Source organism: Gorilla gorilla, chromosome 9 (genome assembly GCF_029281585.2).
Source record: "Gorilla gorilla gorilla isolate KB3781 chromosome 9, NHGRI_mGorGor1-v2.1_pri, whole genome shotgun sequence".
In the NCBI taxonomy this organism is placed as follows: Eukaryota; Metazoa; Chordata; class Mammalia; order Primates; family Hominidae; genus Gorilla; species Gorilla gorilla.
This window is the reverse complement of record NC_073233.2, coordinates 128,598,944-128,614,161: the sequence shown is the minus strand read 5'-3', so window position 1 is coordinate 128,614,161 and position 15,218 is coordinate 128,598,944. Positions and strand designations below refer to the sequence as shown.

Genomic DNA, 15,218 nt, shown 5'->3' with positions numbered 1-15,218 from the left:
AAATTGACAAATGGGATCTAATTAAACTAAACAGCTTCTGCATAGCAAAAGAAACTGTCATCAGAGAGAACAGGCAACCTGCAGAATGGGAGAAAATTTTTGCAATCTATCCATCTGACAAGGGCTAATATCCAGAATCTACAAGGAACTTAAACAAATTTACAAGAAAAAAACAAACAACCCCATCAAAAAGTGGGCAAAGGATATGAACAGACATATTGCAAAAGAAGACATTTACGCGGCCAACAAACATATGAAAAAAAGCTCATCATCACTGGCCATTAGAGAAATCCAAATCAAAATGAGATATCCATGAGAAATCCAAATCCACAATGAGATATCATCTCACGCCAGTTAGAATGCGATCATTAAAAAGTCAGGAAACAACAGATGCTGGAGAGGATGTGGAGAAATAGTAATGCTTTTACACTGTTGGTGGGAGTGTATATTAGTTCAACCATTGTGGCAGACAGTGTGGCGATTCCTCAAGGATCTAGAGCTAGAAATACCTTTTGACCCAGTAATCCCATTACTGGGTATATACCCAAAGGATTATAAATCAGTCTACTCTAAAGACATATGGACACGTAAGTTTACTGCAGCACTATTCACAACAGCAAAGACTTGGAACCAACCCAAATGCCCATCAGTGATAGACTGGATAAAGAAAATGTGGCACATATATACCATGGAATACTATGTAGCCATAAAAAAGAATGAGTTCATGTCCTTTGCAGGGACATGAATGAAGCTGGAAACCATCATTCTCAGCAAACTAACACAGGAACAGAAAACCAAACACCGCATGTTCTCATTCATAAGTGGGAGTTGAACAACGAGAACATACGGGCACAGGAAGGGGAACATCAGACACTGGGGCCTGTTGAGGGGTGGGGGACAAGGGGAGGGATGGCATTAGGAGAAATGCCTAGTGTAGATGGCGGATTGATGGGTGCAGCAAACCACCATGGCACATGTATATCTATGTAACAAACCTGCACATTCTGCACATGTATCCCAGAACTTAAAGTATAATAAAAATAAAAAAAGAAAAAGGAAGCAGAGAAGAAGGACAGAAAGTGTCAGGGGCAGAGGCAGGGCTAGAGGATGGTCAGGGCATGACCTGCATGGCATGAGAAAGTGAACCACACAGATATCCAGGTGAAAAGTGTTCCAGGCAGAGGGCACAGCAGGTGCGAAGGCCCTGGGGCAGGAGCACACTTGGTGCATTTGAGGAAAAGCAAAGAAGCTGGTGGAGCTGGGGGTGGTGTGTGGCATGAGTGAGAGGCAGGGTGGTAGGAAATGACAATAAAATTCATCAGAATAAAGGGCAGTTCATGGACCGCCCTGTGGGCCACTGTGAGGACTTCATCTTTTATTCTGACATGGGAAGTCAGCAGAGGACTGGAGCAGTGGACTGACACAATCCAATTTACATCTTAAAAGAGTCATTTTTGCTGCCATTTTGAGAATGAAAAGTGAGAGGGCAAGAAAGAGGCAGGGAAACTAACAGGAAAGGTTTGCAGTAATCCAGGGAGAAATAATACTGGCTTGGAAAAGGGAAGCACCTGCTGAGGTGGTGAGACGCAGTTGGGTTGTACTGGATATACTTGGAAGGCAGAGCCAACAGGACTGTTGATAGAGAGGATGTGGGTATCAGAGAAAGATGAGACCAAGGATGACTCCAAGGTTTGGAGCCTATATCCACAGAGATAGAATGGCATTACCATTTATGAAATGAGTAGACAGTAGGAGAAGCAGGCATGGAGGGGAAAATCAATAACTCGATTTTGGACATGCCAAATCTGAGTTTCTGTTAGACATCCCAGTGGGGATGAATCTGGAGTTCTGGAGAGGTGCAGAGCTGCGGATGAGATTAGAGTCATAAGCATATTGATGCTTTAAAGCCCTAAGACTGCATGAGATCACCAGGGAGTGGGCATGCAGAGAGAAGAGGTTTAAGGACCGGGCCCTGAGGCATATCCATCTTCAGAGATCAAGAGATGAGGAACGAGCAAAGGAGACTGAGAAGGAATAGCCAGAAACAGGGCAAGAACAAGATGGGGCGTGGTCTAGAAGCCAAGTGAAAAAGTGTTTCAAGGAGGAAGGAGGAAAAGACTATGTGAAATGCTGCTGCTAAGTCCAGTGAGATGGGGCCTGGGGACAGATCACTGGATTTAGCAATCTGGGCATCAATGCCCGGGGCTGAAAGTCTGGTTGGAGAAGGTCCTATTGATAGGGAAAGAGAGAGAGGAGAGGAAACAGAGACAGCTTGAATAGGCAATTCTTTTGCAGAGCTTTGCTGTAAAAGGAAGAAGAAAAATCAGGAGCCCACTGTAGAGGGACAGCAGCTAAGGAAGGCTTTTAAGAACAGGGAATCATTCAGCTCCATTAGTCAATACCTGGGACAACTGCTCCTGTGTGAAGAGTCCACCAGGCTAAGAGGGTGGGAAAGACAGAGCTCTCTCCTCAGGATGCTCTTAGCCTCCCAGGGTAGATGGAATTCAAATAAGGTTTCAAAAAATGCTGCACAGAAATGGGGGGTAAGTGCCCAGAAAGAGTGCCACCCACACATGAGTGTGTGAACACACACACACCCATGCTTTGGAAGGGAAAGTTCCCTAGACAAGGTGGGGATTCTCATCTCCCAGAACAAGGTGAATTTAAAGCAGGGTTTAAAAAAAGAGAAGAGACAATATTTGGTGGAGAAATGGGGAAGGGTGATCCGGGCAGGCAAAGGCTAGAGATGGCAACAGGCTGGCCCAGTAGTACTATTATCAATTACAGATGTCACTTTCATAGCACTTACTGTATGCCTGACACCATCCTAAGTGCTTCTATGCAGGAACTTATTGAATTCTTATAAAAGCATAAAACAGGGACTACTATTAGCCCATGTTATAGATGAAGAAATGGAGACACTGAGAAATTATGTTCTTGCCCAAAGTCATACACTAGTAAAGGGTGGAGCTCAGATTCATATCCGAGCAGTCTGGTTCCAGAGCCCACACTCCTGGTGTTAATATGTGCGCTGTGCTAGAGCCTCCCGGGAGCCAACTCCAGTGTTTCCCCACAACACATCTGACTCCATTCCTCAATCATATGAAAAGCCACTGAAGGAACCTGGGTGAGTCCAGGTGGAAGAGACTGAGAGGAGAGGGAGACACGGGGGACCCTCTTGTGGACTACCCTAGAGGACCAGTCAACCCCATTCAGGCTGATTCCCCACCTGAAACACAGGGAGTGATGGGAGCTTAAAGGGCTGGGGCTGACGTCTTCCCTGGGGGAGGGTTTCAGAGAGGTAAGCCTCTTTCTTTCCATTTCTTTTCTTTCCTTTTTGTTTTCTTTTCTTTTTCTTCCTTTCTTTTTCTTTCTTTTCTTCCTCTTTCCCTCTCTTTCTCTCTTTCATTCTTTTCTTTCTTTCCTTCCTTCCTTTCTTCCTTTCTTTTCTTCTTTCTCTCTTTCTCTTTCTTTTTTCTTTCTTCTTTCTTTCATCTGCCTACCTATCTCTCTGTCTGCCTACCTCTTTCTCTGTCTGTCTGCTTACCTACCTACCTACCTCTCTATCTACCTACCTATGTACTTATCTACCTACTTATCTATCTATCTATCTATCTATCTATCTATCTATCTATCTATCTATCTATCTATCATCTATCTATCTATCTATCTATCCATCTATGAGACAGGATCTCACTCTGTCACCCAGGATGGAGGGCAGTGGTGCTACCATAGCTCACTGCAGCCTCAAACACCTGGACTCAAGTGATTCTTCCCTCTCAGCCTCCCAAGTAGCTGGGACTACAGACACGATGAACCTTTTCTAAAGGAGTCACACTCAGATAGATAGAGTCTCAATTCCAGAGACCCCCAGTCAGGGCTGAGCATTAGACAGAGTCACAGTGCCTCTCAAGTCCAGCACAGTGGCACTGTCTGCCCAGCTAGAGGACTGTGTTTGCCACTGCGTGCACATCTGCACCTGACTGGTCAGTGTCCTCTCCACAACACCCCTCATCAGTGTGGGTTTAATGGGCCTCGCTGGCTGGGTCCACCACGAGCTGCCCAGGTACCATATCTCAGCTCAATGGGAGGAAACACACACCAATGGGACAGCCTGACAGCTGTCTGCAGCACCCTGCTGCCCACACTACCCCCCGAGCTGAGCCCCAGCCCCCGTAAAGCTGATAGGGAACGTGTGCCTGTTTATCCAGACTAATGAGAGCTAAGTGTGACCACTGTCTTGCCTGCTGACGAGCCGCGAGGCTGTGAGTGGGATGTGCTGGCTCCAGTGATGCACACGCACGCGTCCCGCCCACGCAGGCACTCGGCTGAGGTCTAGCAGCAGCTTCCACATTGCCTGTGCTTCTCCAGCTCTGCCATCAGTGGCCACAGGGAGGAAGGAAGCACCCAGACAGCCCAGGTCTACATCAACAGAACAAAAGAATTAGCAGGGTTCTTATGTCCTACCTGGCTTATCCAAAGGATTGGAGCCAAATGGGGTCATGGCTTAAATTAGGCAGCTGGTTGCCTCAATTCTAAGCTCTTGTTAATGGTTATTAATGAGGACACAATGATAATGAAATGTCTCCCTATGAGAGGATGAGAAGAGACCAAAGGTCAAAAGATTGTATCACCAAATCCCAGACTGAAGGGGGTCTTAGAGGTAACAGGTCCAATACCACATTTGAGGCTGAAATCCCTGTCCGACCTGTGTGGCCCCCTCCGGGTATGGGGACCTTGGTATCCAAAAAAGCCCATTCCATCTGCCTGGAAAACACTTTTTTACATGGAATCAAAACCTCTTTCCATAATTTCCACTCCCAACACCCCCCACCAAAATAGAGCTTGCTAGTGACTCACTCCACATCCCAAGACTTTTTGTAAATGACTTCACAGAGCTAGAGACAGGTTTTTGAAATTCTCATGAAATATCACCATCACTCTTTCAATATGGTATTCACCCCTGTTGAATCCAATACTGCCAGTCAGGTCCACTGGCCACGCTGCTCGATCCAACTGAATAGATACCATCAGCCCATGATATTCGTTGAAAACCTGGAGATACTCAGGCCATTCTAGCACAAATGAACACAGGCAGCCACATACCAAAATGATATGGAAATCAGCTCTGTTACCTAAGACTTCAGATATGGAACAATAGCCCCATCCCTTCATGTCTGACACTTCTACCCCTGGGACCCTTACCAGTGATGGATCACAATATGCTTAAGAAAACAAAATAGAGAAGCAACACTTACTAACGCTCACTGCCATTACCTATGTGCTTTTTCTCTTCAGCTCTGCCTTGTTTTGTGAGCCCCCAGGCGTCGCCACGCTGGCCCCTGGTGGCATTCGGATCTCACTCATCGAGAACACACTGCCAGCAGGGTATTCAGGACCCTACCCCAACGCTGTCCTCAGATGCTTATCGGTCCACCCCCTTTGATGTGACCACTCTTCCTGACCTGACCACTCACCTCTACGCAAGCTTGGGGAAGTCACAAACCTGGGAGACTCAGGCTCCTCTCCACAAGATGTGCTCACTTCAACCCGCCTTGCAGGTCACCAGGGAAAGTGAATTAACATGTGTGTAAGAACACGCTATACACCACAAACCATGGCACAAATGTCACCCAGGCGGTTGGGAGTCAGGAGTCCTGGCACCACCAAAAGGGCATTCACCAATTCATTTCACCTTTTGGGACCCCGGGATTTCTTATCTGTAAAATGGAATATCTAGGCCTAATTCATCTCTAACCTCTCAGTAGAAGAGATTACGGATGAAGTTACAGTGCACAGTGGGTTTTGGAAAGGGCAAAAGAGAGAATAAACATCCCAAAACCACCCTATGTGGTGCTCCTGAAGACCAAGGGAAGACAGATGACACCACAGCATGCCAGCCTGAATATCTCTCTCACTACAGCCACACCTCCCTCAGTCACCCCAAAATGTGTTGGGCAGGGGAGGAGCAAGGAGGAGAGGAGAGATAGCCTTACATAAGCACAAGTGTGTGCAGACACACACGCAGACTTTTTTTTCTTTTGGTAAAATATTTACTCTCCTAATTATGTATTTTATGGGCTGACAATAACATTGGTTGGCATTTTTAAACCTTGACCAATTCCTGGGGGAAGAGAAGTTTGCAAACTGACGGGTCAGCTCAAAATTCAGAACTTGCCACAGTGAATTCATTTAGCAAACATTTACTAAGCCCACTACTGTGGGCCAAGCACAGTGCTAGACTCTGGGAATACAGACATGAATAAGAAAGACACAGCCTCCCTAAGGTGCTTACCAGGGGAGAGATTTATGTCCTAGAAATCCTTCTATATTCCCCCCCTAGGTGACAGATGAAGGAGAAAGTCATCAATTTCTATTTGTCACTAATGTGAAAGACCAATTGATTGTCTATATGGGTGACTCAATTTGGAAACGAGATGCAAAGTTGCATGCTGATCAAAATTTCATAAATCAAATCATGTGCTAACATGATCAGAGGAGCCCACTGCTCAAACAAACCCATGGTGAATCCTCTACAAGGCAAAGAATTCAGCTGGTATATTTGAATCTCGGTGGATTAGACATATTTAATACACAGTATAACAGGATAAGAAACTGGTGTTTTTTATCCTTTTCCCTTGTCTCCCCCAATTCTCCTATTATCTTTATCTTTATAACATTTCAATGTTCTATGTTGAACATTCTCTGTACAGAATTGGAGCTCATTGGGGGGAAACCAACTAAGTAAAAAATTACAGTTATAAAGTGCTTGGGGGGTCCTCGTAAGACAGAGTGTAAAATAAATCCAAGCTCTTGCTGCTTTACCACACAGGGAAACCTTAAACAAGAGAGATTCAATTGCTGCAATAACCTGCTGATGTGTCTAATACACCCATGCTGAGCAGAACTTCCCTTGCCACCTCGACTGAGCCCTGAAATCCCCATGCCTCAGTTTCCTCATCTCTCAACTAGACTTTGTGCCCTTTAAGAAATGCTTTTGAGGTAAAAAGTGTCCATAAAGAGCAGGAAACTATATTAGCCATGATGATTCCATCTTTCAACTCCTTACCAGCAGAACACAATGTAGTTAATGTGATGGCTGTGATAATGGGATATCCCAAATGTTTCCAGGGGGTCATCAGCTCTAGAAGAGCAGGAAGAGACAGCTTTGGAGACAGGTTCAAATTTCACTAGCTGTGTGACCTTAGGTTCATTATTTAAACTCTCTGAGCTTCCATTTCTTCATCTATAACAGGGGATTGTTTGGTCCAATGAGACTGGGTGAGATATGGGGAATACTTAGCCCAGTGCCAGGCAAAGAATGGGAGTTATTATTTTGATTATTATTGTGTAGCACTGCGTCCTCAGTGCTTGGCACATAGCATTTAATAAATATCTGTTGAGTTAATTAATGAATGAATAATTGTGTCATTGAGTTTATTATTACTGCCAAGGCTTTCATTAGAACCCAACCAGGATCTTCAGCCCATTCCTATTCTCTTTTAAGTAAGACAGACACATGGACATTTTCTCCTTTTCCTCTTTCTCCTTTCTCTTCTCCTTTCTCCAATAAGTTTACCTCTTTATGCATAGGTAAGACAGTGCCATTTAAAACAATGGTACCAAACACGTTATTGTTTGGTTATTGCAAGACCAAACCCAGTCTTGCAAGAACCATGGATTCATCTGTCCATCACATTCATTGAACTGCACCCATATACTTCTTTGCATCATGTGTTGGGCCCTTCTGTTGGGGGTCACTCTCCCATGGAGTTCAGAGTCTAGTGGGAAAATGCCATAATCTTTAGAATATAACACGGCAAGTGCTGGAACAGATGTTATGTGCTGGGGGAATGGGGGAATGGTAGGAAAAAGATGAATTCTCCCTCTTACGGACAGGATGATAATGGGAAAGGACTTTGCAGAGGAAGAGCCATTTAAGCTGATGGCGATGGAGGAGGAAGACGAAGAAAAAGAAGAGGAGTAGAAGGAGGAGCTGGATTTGTTTTGCAGGCAGAGAAGATGAAACGGGAGGAAGAGCACTATAGGGAGAGCAGGGGAATGGGTAAAGCTGGGAGTAAATCCTCCTGGTATATTTGGCTCACAGGGAGTGGTTTAGTGTAGGTAAAATACAGAGCCGAGGAAGGAGTAACAAGTGGTAGGCTTGGAGCCTGGCGTTCATTCAGTTAACAAATACTTAATGAGTCTCAAGGTGTTAGGGGCAAGGGTAACACATTTGCTAATGTCTGAAATGTTTTCTGAACAGGAATGGAGGAAACTGTAGGAGAATATAACCTTCACATACTATTGAAGGTGATTCTGCTTCTCAGCAGCTAAGGAAGCCCATGGGTGCATGGAGAAGAGAGCACTGGAAGAGGAGTCAAGGATGCCAGCACCAGTGCCAGCTGCCACCAGCCAGGCCCCTACTTGCCAGGTGACCTTGGCCAAACCACTGCCTGCTGTGACCCTGTTTCCTCATTTGCAAGATGAGCAGGTTAAAGAACGAATCCTTATAGTCCCTTCTGGATCTAAGAATGACAATGATCTCTGGTCTCTTTAAGTAATGAAGGGGGTGCAAAGATGGGGTGGGGTCTTCTCAGGGCATTTATTAACTTGTAGCTCCACAGTTATCACTCAGAGGACCCAGAGGGACTGAAGCAAAATCAAAAAACATTTTCAGAAGATACATGATGGAAGGGGTTGACATATGTGTGAGAGTTTGGGGAATTTATGCAGCCAGCCTCACAGCCATAAATAAAATCCCTTTCTTTTACCCAAAACCTCATTCGAGGGGTAAACGCCAAACACTGTAATAGACAATTTGGCTGTATCTCCTGCCCTGCACCTCACTTGAATGAAAAACAGCCATCACAAGGCAGGGTAATGGGTTCGGCCACCTCTTTCCAAACATCCATATTGTCACCAGCAGACAAGTGGGGCTGAGGATGGAGCAAACAGGGCGATTTATCTCTCAGATTTTTGGTCTCTTCATGCAGCCCCATTCAGAGAGCCACCCATTCTGAGGCTGGGGTTGGGGAAAACCCCAGAAAAACTCAAATGCAAGGAAAAGTGACCCCTGGGAAGGCGAGAGGAGCAGCAGCCCCTTCCCTTCCCATAAGCCTCTCAAGGACCCCAGAGACCCCAGCACAGTTAATGCCAGCCCAGCCCATCTGCATGCAAGGCTGCCTGCTGCTCAGCACAGCTACTTGTGTTTTCTTGACCCACTTCTCTTCCCATCCCTGCCCTACTCCACATCCCCTCTGGAGTCCATGTAATTAGCAACTTTCCATCCATAAGGATTGGGAGATTTTAAAAAACTCCTGGCACTCAGGCTAACCAAGGAGACAGGAAGAACGGGTCCTGGCACTGCTGTTTGGGTTTTTCTTTTCTTCCTTTTCTGTTGGCTTAACTCTGCTTCCTGGCCTCTGCAGGAGATTAGGCCCGGTTTGACCTTGCCAGCCAGCAGGGCCCCTGGCTGGAAAGCGGCTGGAAGTGGCCTAGCATGAACCAAAACTGAGGGCCAGCAGTCTTGACAGAACTGAACAAGCATTGTTCAGAGTATGGGTTTGGGAGCACGAGGGGTGCCTTGGAAGCCCTCTGTTGTGGCAGCCAAAAGAGGGACCTGTCAGCTCTGCTTTCTGCTTCCCTCCCGGAGCACAAGTGTCGGGAGAGGCGAGGCCATGAGGTGCTGCTGATTCTGGCTCAATCCCTTTCCTCTTCCCATTAGCGACAAATGGAAATTGATGGGTTGCCACTTTATTCACTCATTTAGAGAGGGAGAAGACCTTGCAGCAAATGCTGAAAAACTATAGGCATCTTATAAATTAAACATCTTAAGGATATGAACCGTTTTGCATTGCTGCTAAGCAGAATTAAATTAGGTTTTGAAGTTTCTGTAAAAATGAACGGAGAAGAGGGAGGGAAAATTTTGTTTTTTAATTTCTTTTTTTTTTAAGCATGCAGAGCAGTGTGTCGAGGGCAGGGTGAGGGGGAGAACTGAGTCACCTGTCCACATTTCTGATTCCAATCAGCTCCTCTGCATTTGCATGAAAAACTGTGCCCACAAGGTAAAACGAAGCAGCTCACAGACCTGTAGGCTGGGCTTCCGGCCTGTGACCCCTGGCCTAGCCAGGTTTTGGCTGCTCGCCCACCTCTGCCCACACCATGGCCTCCTGACCATCACCAGCACACTGACCTGAATGCAATTGGAGGAATTTGGGAGCTTTAAGTCAGCTCCCTGAGATTCAGCATCATGCCATCTTTGCTCTAAGTCAGCCTCTAACCCTTTCAGGCTCAGGTTTAAGATCCAGATTCCTGCCTTTGCTCCCACCCCCAACCCCACCCCCAGTGTGGGAAGAGGGGCCTCATGTGGTTATCCGTTGGGGTAACCTGCCTGGTATTTGAGTTCCTCTAGGGCTGTCACTTAACCCTACCCTTGAGGCCCTGCTGTTGGATGGGTCGTCTTGTGGCCATCAACCTACCTTTCTGGGTTTGTCACTGCTGTGCCCCACCCACCTGTCCACACTAATCCCCATCCCCCGATGTACACATAGACACCCCTGATCCCCGACACCCCACATCTGTCCTAATTCCATGGGTTCTCTGTTGCTGGGCCATCAGATGACCACACTGCACCTGCCGGACTGAAATGTGTCCTTGTCCCTGTGGCTGGCTGTGTCCCCAGGAACCAGGATCTAGAGAGCCTCAACCTGCAGTTGACAAGTCTTGTTCAGTCCCGGCAGGGAGGAGGCACCTGACTTCCCAGACCCCCCCCCCTCCAGGGATGGGATGCTGAGGGCTCAGGTGGAAGCCCGCCTGCCCACACCTAAAGTGGGCGTCCCACAGCAACAAGGCAAGGGAGAGACTCACGTGACCCTGCCCTCCCTCTCAGAGCCAGGCCACAGCAAGCAGACCCAATGTCAAGGGCCCTTCCAAGCAGCCAGGCCACCCCAGCAGACTCCTGGCTTCTTCCAAGTTGTGGACATAGCACTCTCTCCAGGAAGCCTTCTTGGACTGATCACAGGAAAGAAGGGACCTCTTCTCCCATCTCCAGCCCTAGATTTGGAGTTCCCATGGCCATCCTCACCCTCCTTTTTCCCCGACAGCTGCCTCTTAACCTGCTAGGCTGAACCTACATTGACTGCACTAGGGAGTTATCAGCATCTTTATTCTAGTGGCCGGGGAGCTCAGCAGGTTGACCAGATCGGAGTGGTCACCTGTCAGCTGCCTCCACCACCACCACCTGCATGTTCACCCCAGCCACACTCAGGGAGGGCACAGTGCACGGGCTGGGCAGCTTCCCCAAGTCCTGTGCAGCACTCTCATGTCCCTTGTGGACACCTGGGATAGTGGGTGGGGGCACTGCCCCAAGCTGGGCCACACTTACCGATCCTCAAGGAGTGCGGGCTGCAGGCAACCATCACGAGCCACGCAGGAAGCAGCACCAAAGGCGCCGAGACGCGGGGCATCTTCTATGAATCCTCATGGAGCCCCCTGCTGGCCTGGGCATGACATAACTCTGCGAGAGAGGGGGTTGGGGGCACGTGAGTCCCAGGCTCCAGCTAGGCAGCTGCCCCACCATCCCAGTGACACCCAGGAGCCGGAGAGGCCCCTTTGTCTTTCCTCCTTACATTCCGGGCTCAAAGAAGGCTCAGGTTCTAACTTCAGCTCTGTGACCGACATGGGGCAGGTTGCTGTAACTGTGGTTGGATGATTCATGGCGTGTCATTAGAAATGAAGAACCTCATCTGCTCTCATCCAGGCACAGTGGCTCACGCCTGTAATCCCAGCACTTTGGGAGGCCAAGGTGGGTGGATCACTTGAGGCCAGGAGTTCGAGACCAGCCTGGCCAACATGGCGAAACCCCATCTCTACTAAAAATACAAAAATTAGGTGGGCATGGTGGCGCATGCCTGTAATGCCAGCTACTCGGGACCCTGTGTCACAGACTTGAACACAGGAGGCAGAGGTTGCAGTGAGCCAAGGTTGCACTATTCGCCATTGCACTCCAGCCTGGCCGACAAAGCGAGCCTTTGTCTCAAACAAACAAAACCCTCATCTGCCCTTAAGGAATTGGAGCCATGGGTGAGCAGAAGAGGAAGGGATGGGACAGTTGGGAGGGTTACTCCATTTCCCCAAACGCAGCACAGGCACTGCACACTGACGAGAGGTGTGAGAGGGAACTGGGTTCAGGCCAGCTCTTCCACTTGCCAGTTGTGTGGCCTTCACAAAGGCCCCTCTGTGTCTCGGCTCAGTGTCCTCACATGTAAAAGTGCTATAACAACCCCTCCTGGTGGAGTTGAACTAAAGAAGAATCAAGGTAACATCGGAGAAGCCACCATGCTCAGGGTCTGGCCTAAATGAGGTGCTACACAAATGTCAGGTCCTCCCTGGCCCAGATGGGAGCGGTCCATTCCTAGCAAATATGGAGAGCAGACACACACCTCCCAGGTTATCAGCTGCTTTCCACATCTGCTCTACTACCGCTGAAAACCAGCCCCACCCCCAACCTCTACCAATCCCTCTCCTCCTTCCTGAGGTGGGTGGGCCTCTGATGTCAAATCCAGAACCTTGCAGGGGGCTGCCTCTCCCCAAGGCAGCACGTGCCTTGGCCCCCACTGAGACCCAGATTCTGCTGACAGCCAGTTCTGCTGGCTTCACTGGGGTGAGGGTGCAGCTGATGAGCACCTGGATATGCTAATCCCAGGTGCCTGGATTGGAAGAGTAGTATTAAAATGTTTCAGCTGGGCGCGGTGACTCATGCCTGTAATCCCAGCATTTTGGGAGGCCAAGGCAGGTGGATCACAAAGTCAGAAGATCGAGACCATCCTGGCTAACAGGGTGAAACCCCATCTCTACTAAAAATACAAAACATTAGCCAGGTGTGGTGGCGGGCGCCTATAGTCCCAGCTGCTCGGGAGGCTGAGGCAGGAGAATGGCGTGAACCGGGGAGGTGGAGCTTGCAGTGAGCCGAGATCGTGCCACTGCACTGCAGCCTGGGGGACAGAGCGAGACTCCGTCTCAAAAAAAAAAAAAAAAAAAAGTTTCGTCCTCCAACCCCTAGACAGACAATCCAATAGGAAAATGGGCAAAGGCTTGAACAGACACTTTACTAAAGAAGATATCCAAATGGCTTACAAACATTTGAAAAGGTGTTCAGCCTCATTAAGCATCAGGAAAATGAAATTTTAAACTACTGTACACTCACTATAATGATTTTAAAAAAAGACAACATTAAGTGTTAGCAAGGATGTGGACAAATTGGAACTCTTATGCAGTGTTAGTAGGTGTGTAAACTGAAATAAGTACTTTGGAAAACTGGTCTACTAGAGCTTTACATCTAGCCTAATGACCCACTAACTCCATTCCTAGGTATTTATCAAGCAGAAATGCATGTATATGATTAGCAAAGACATGCACTAGAATGTCTATAGCAGCACTCTGGTGGTTTCGTTTCCCCAAACTGGAAACCACCCAAATGTCCAGCAGCACGATGGAGAAATACATTATATATGCACACAGTGGAATGTTATACAGAAATGAAAATGAATAATCGACAACCACATGCAACAGCAAGGATGAATCTCATAAATATAAGATTTAGCAAAAAAAAAAAAGACTGGTACAAAAGATTACACATTCTAGAGACAGAATAATTCTGTCTATATAAAGTGTAAAAAGATTACAAAAGATTACACATTCTAGAGACAGAATAATTCTGTCTATATAAAGTGTAAAAATAGACCAAACCACTCTGTGCTGTTGGAAGTCCAGTTTCATGGTTAGGGTAGAGAATGGCAGGGGACACGAGGGGACTCGCCAGTGCTGGTGATGTTCTCTGGTTTTCACGCTGAGTGTTGCCTGCAGAGGTGTGTTTACTTTGTGAAAGATCACTGAGCTGTAAACTTATGGGGTGTGCACTTTTCCTTATGTGTGTTATGCCTGAGAAAAAAATTTTGTTCAGGGACACTCCGCCTCCCCCAACACACCCAACATTTCATCCACACGCAGAGCCTTGTCACTTCCTGTGCACAGGGCATCCCTTCTGCCCAAAGAACACCCCTCTGCTCACCCCTGCCATGGCCAGAATGGTGCCTCTCTCTGTGAGCCATCAGCACCTTGGCATGGCTCTGAGAGCAGCACTTTTCCTGCCTCTGCTGTTGCCTTTATGCGTCTAGGCCTGGGATCAGTATGTGCTCCTTCAGGGCAAGGACTGTGTCCAGGTTCCTGTTGCATCCCCAGAGTCTATTTATACATAATAGGTGCACAGCACATATTTGTTCAATGAATGGAAGGCCTCAAGCAATCACCTGCTAGACGAAGACAGAGGAAGATAAAGAGTAAAGGATGGGGGTGAAGGCAACTCTGCTGTTGGCAAATCAGGCCCAGAATCTTTGTTCTTTAATTCATGGTTGTTGGTGCAGGGATAGATTAAAGCAAACACAGTCTCAGGAGAAGCTAGACATTCTTACTTATTATGGATAAAGTTGATTATTCAGTGATTTTCTGTCTCCCTACTAGAATTTAAGCTCAGTAGAGGTGGGGCAAGGACAGGAATCTTGTTTGGACTGTATCCCCAGGGCCTAGAACAGTGTCTGGTATATTATACGGCCTTAATAAATATTTGTTGAGTGGATAAATATTTGTTGAGTGGAACAAGGAGAAAAAAACTGTAATAATCCAGTTAGGCTATATAAAAGTACTACTAAATACAATCACTTACCTCAAATGCCTTCATTTATGCCTGATCAGCATGCTGCACCATAATTATTAAGCAGACTGCTAAATAGGTGTCAGATTACCCTGTGTAAATTTTATTTGATGACAGAACTACACGCAGTTCGTTCAGGCCTGTGGAACTGAGTGAAGCTGCTCATGGCCCCAAAGACTGGTGGATCCTGGAGACTACATTTATTTTTGAGACAGAGTCTTGCTCTGTCGCTCAGGCTGGAGTGCAGTGGCGCGATCTTGGCTCACTGCAACCTCCACCTCCCAGGTTCAAACAATTCTCCTGCCTCAGCCTCCCAGGTAGCTGGGATTACAGGTGCCCACCACCAAGCCTGGCTAATTTTTTAGTGGAGATGGGACTTCACCATGATGACCAGGCTGGTCTCGAACTCCTGATCTCAGGTGATCCACCCGCCTCGGCCTCCCAAAGTGCTGGGATTACAGGCGTGAGCCACTGCACCCAGCCGAGACTACATTTAAGCATGACAGTG

At 47.4% G+C, this 15,218-nt stretch overlaps 1 protein-coding gene across 3 annotated transcripts in view; it reads right to left on the bottom strand.

Annotated features, from left to right (window-relative positions):
- Window positions 1–15,218, bottom strand: part of GRIK4 (glutamate ionotropic receptor kainate type subunit 4) — a 477,203-nt gene that overhangs the window by 317,358 nt on the left and 144,627 nt on the right. For all 3 annotated transcript variants that reach the window (XM_055356137.2, XM_031016481.3, XM_055356138.2), the window contains exon 3: window positions 11,387–11,518. In XM_055356137.2, coding sequence (XP_055212112.1) covers window positions 11,387–11,468 — 82 coding nt within the window. In that variant the 5' untranslated portion in view covers window positions 11,469–11,518. The remainder of the gene's footprint in view (window positions 1–11,386; window positions 11,519–15,218) is intronic.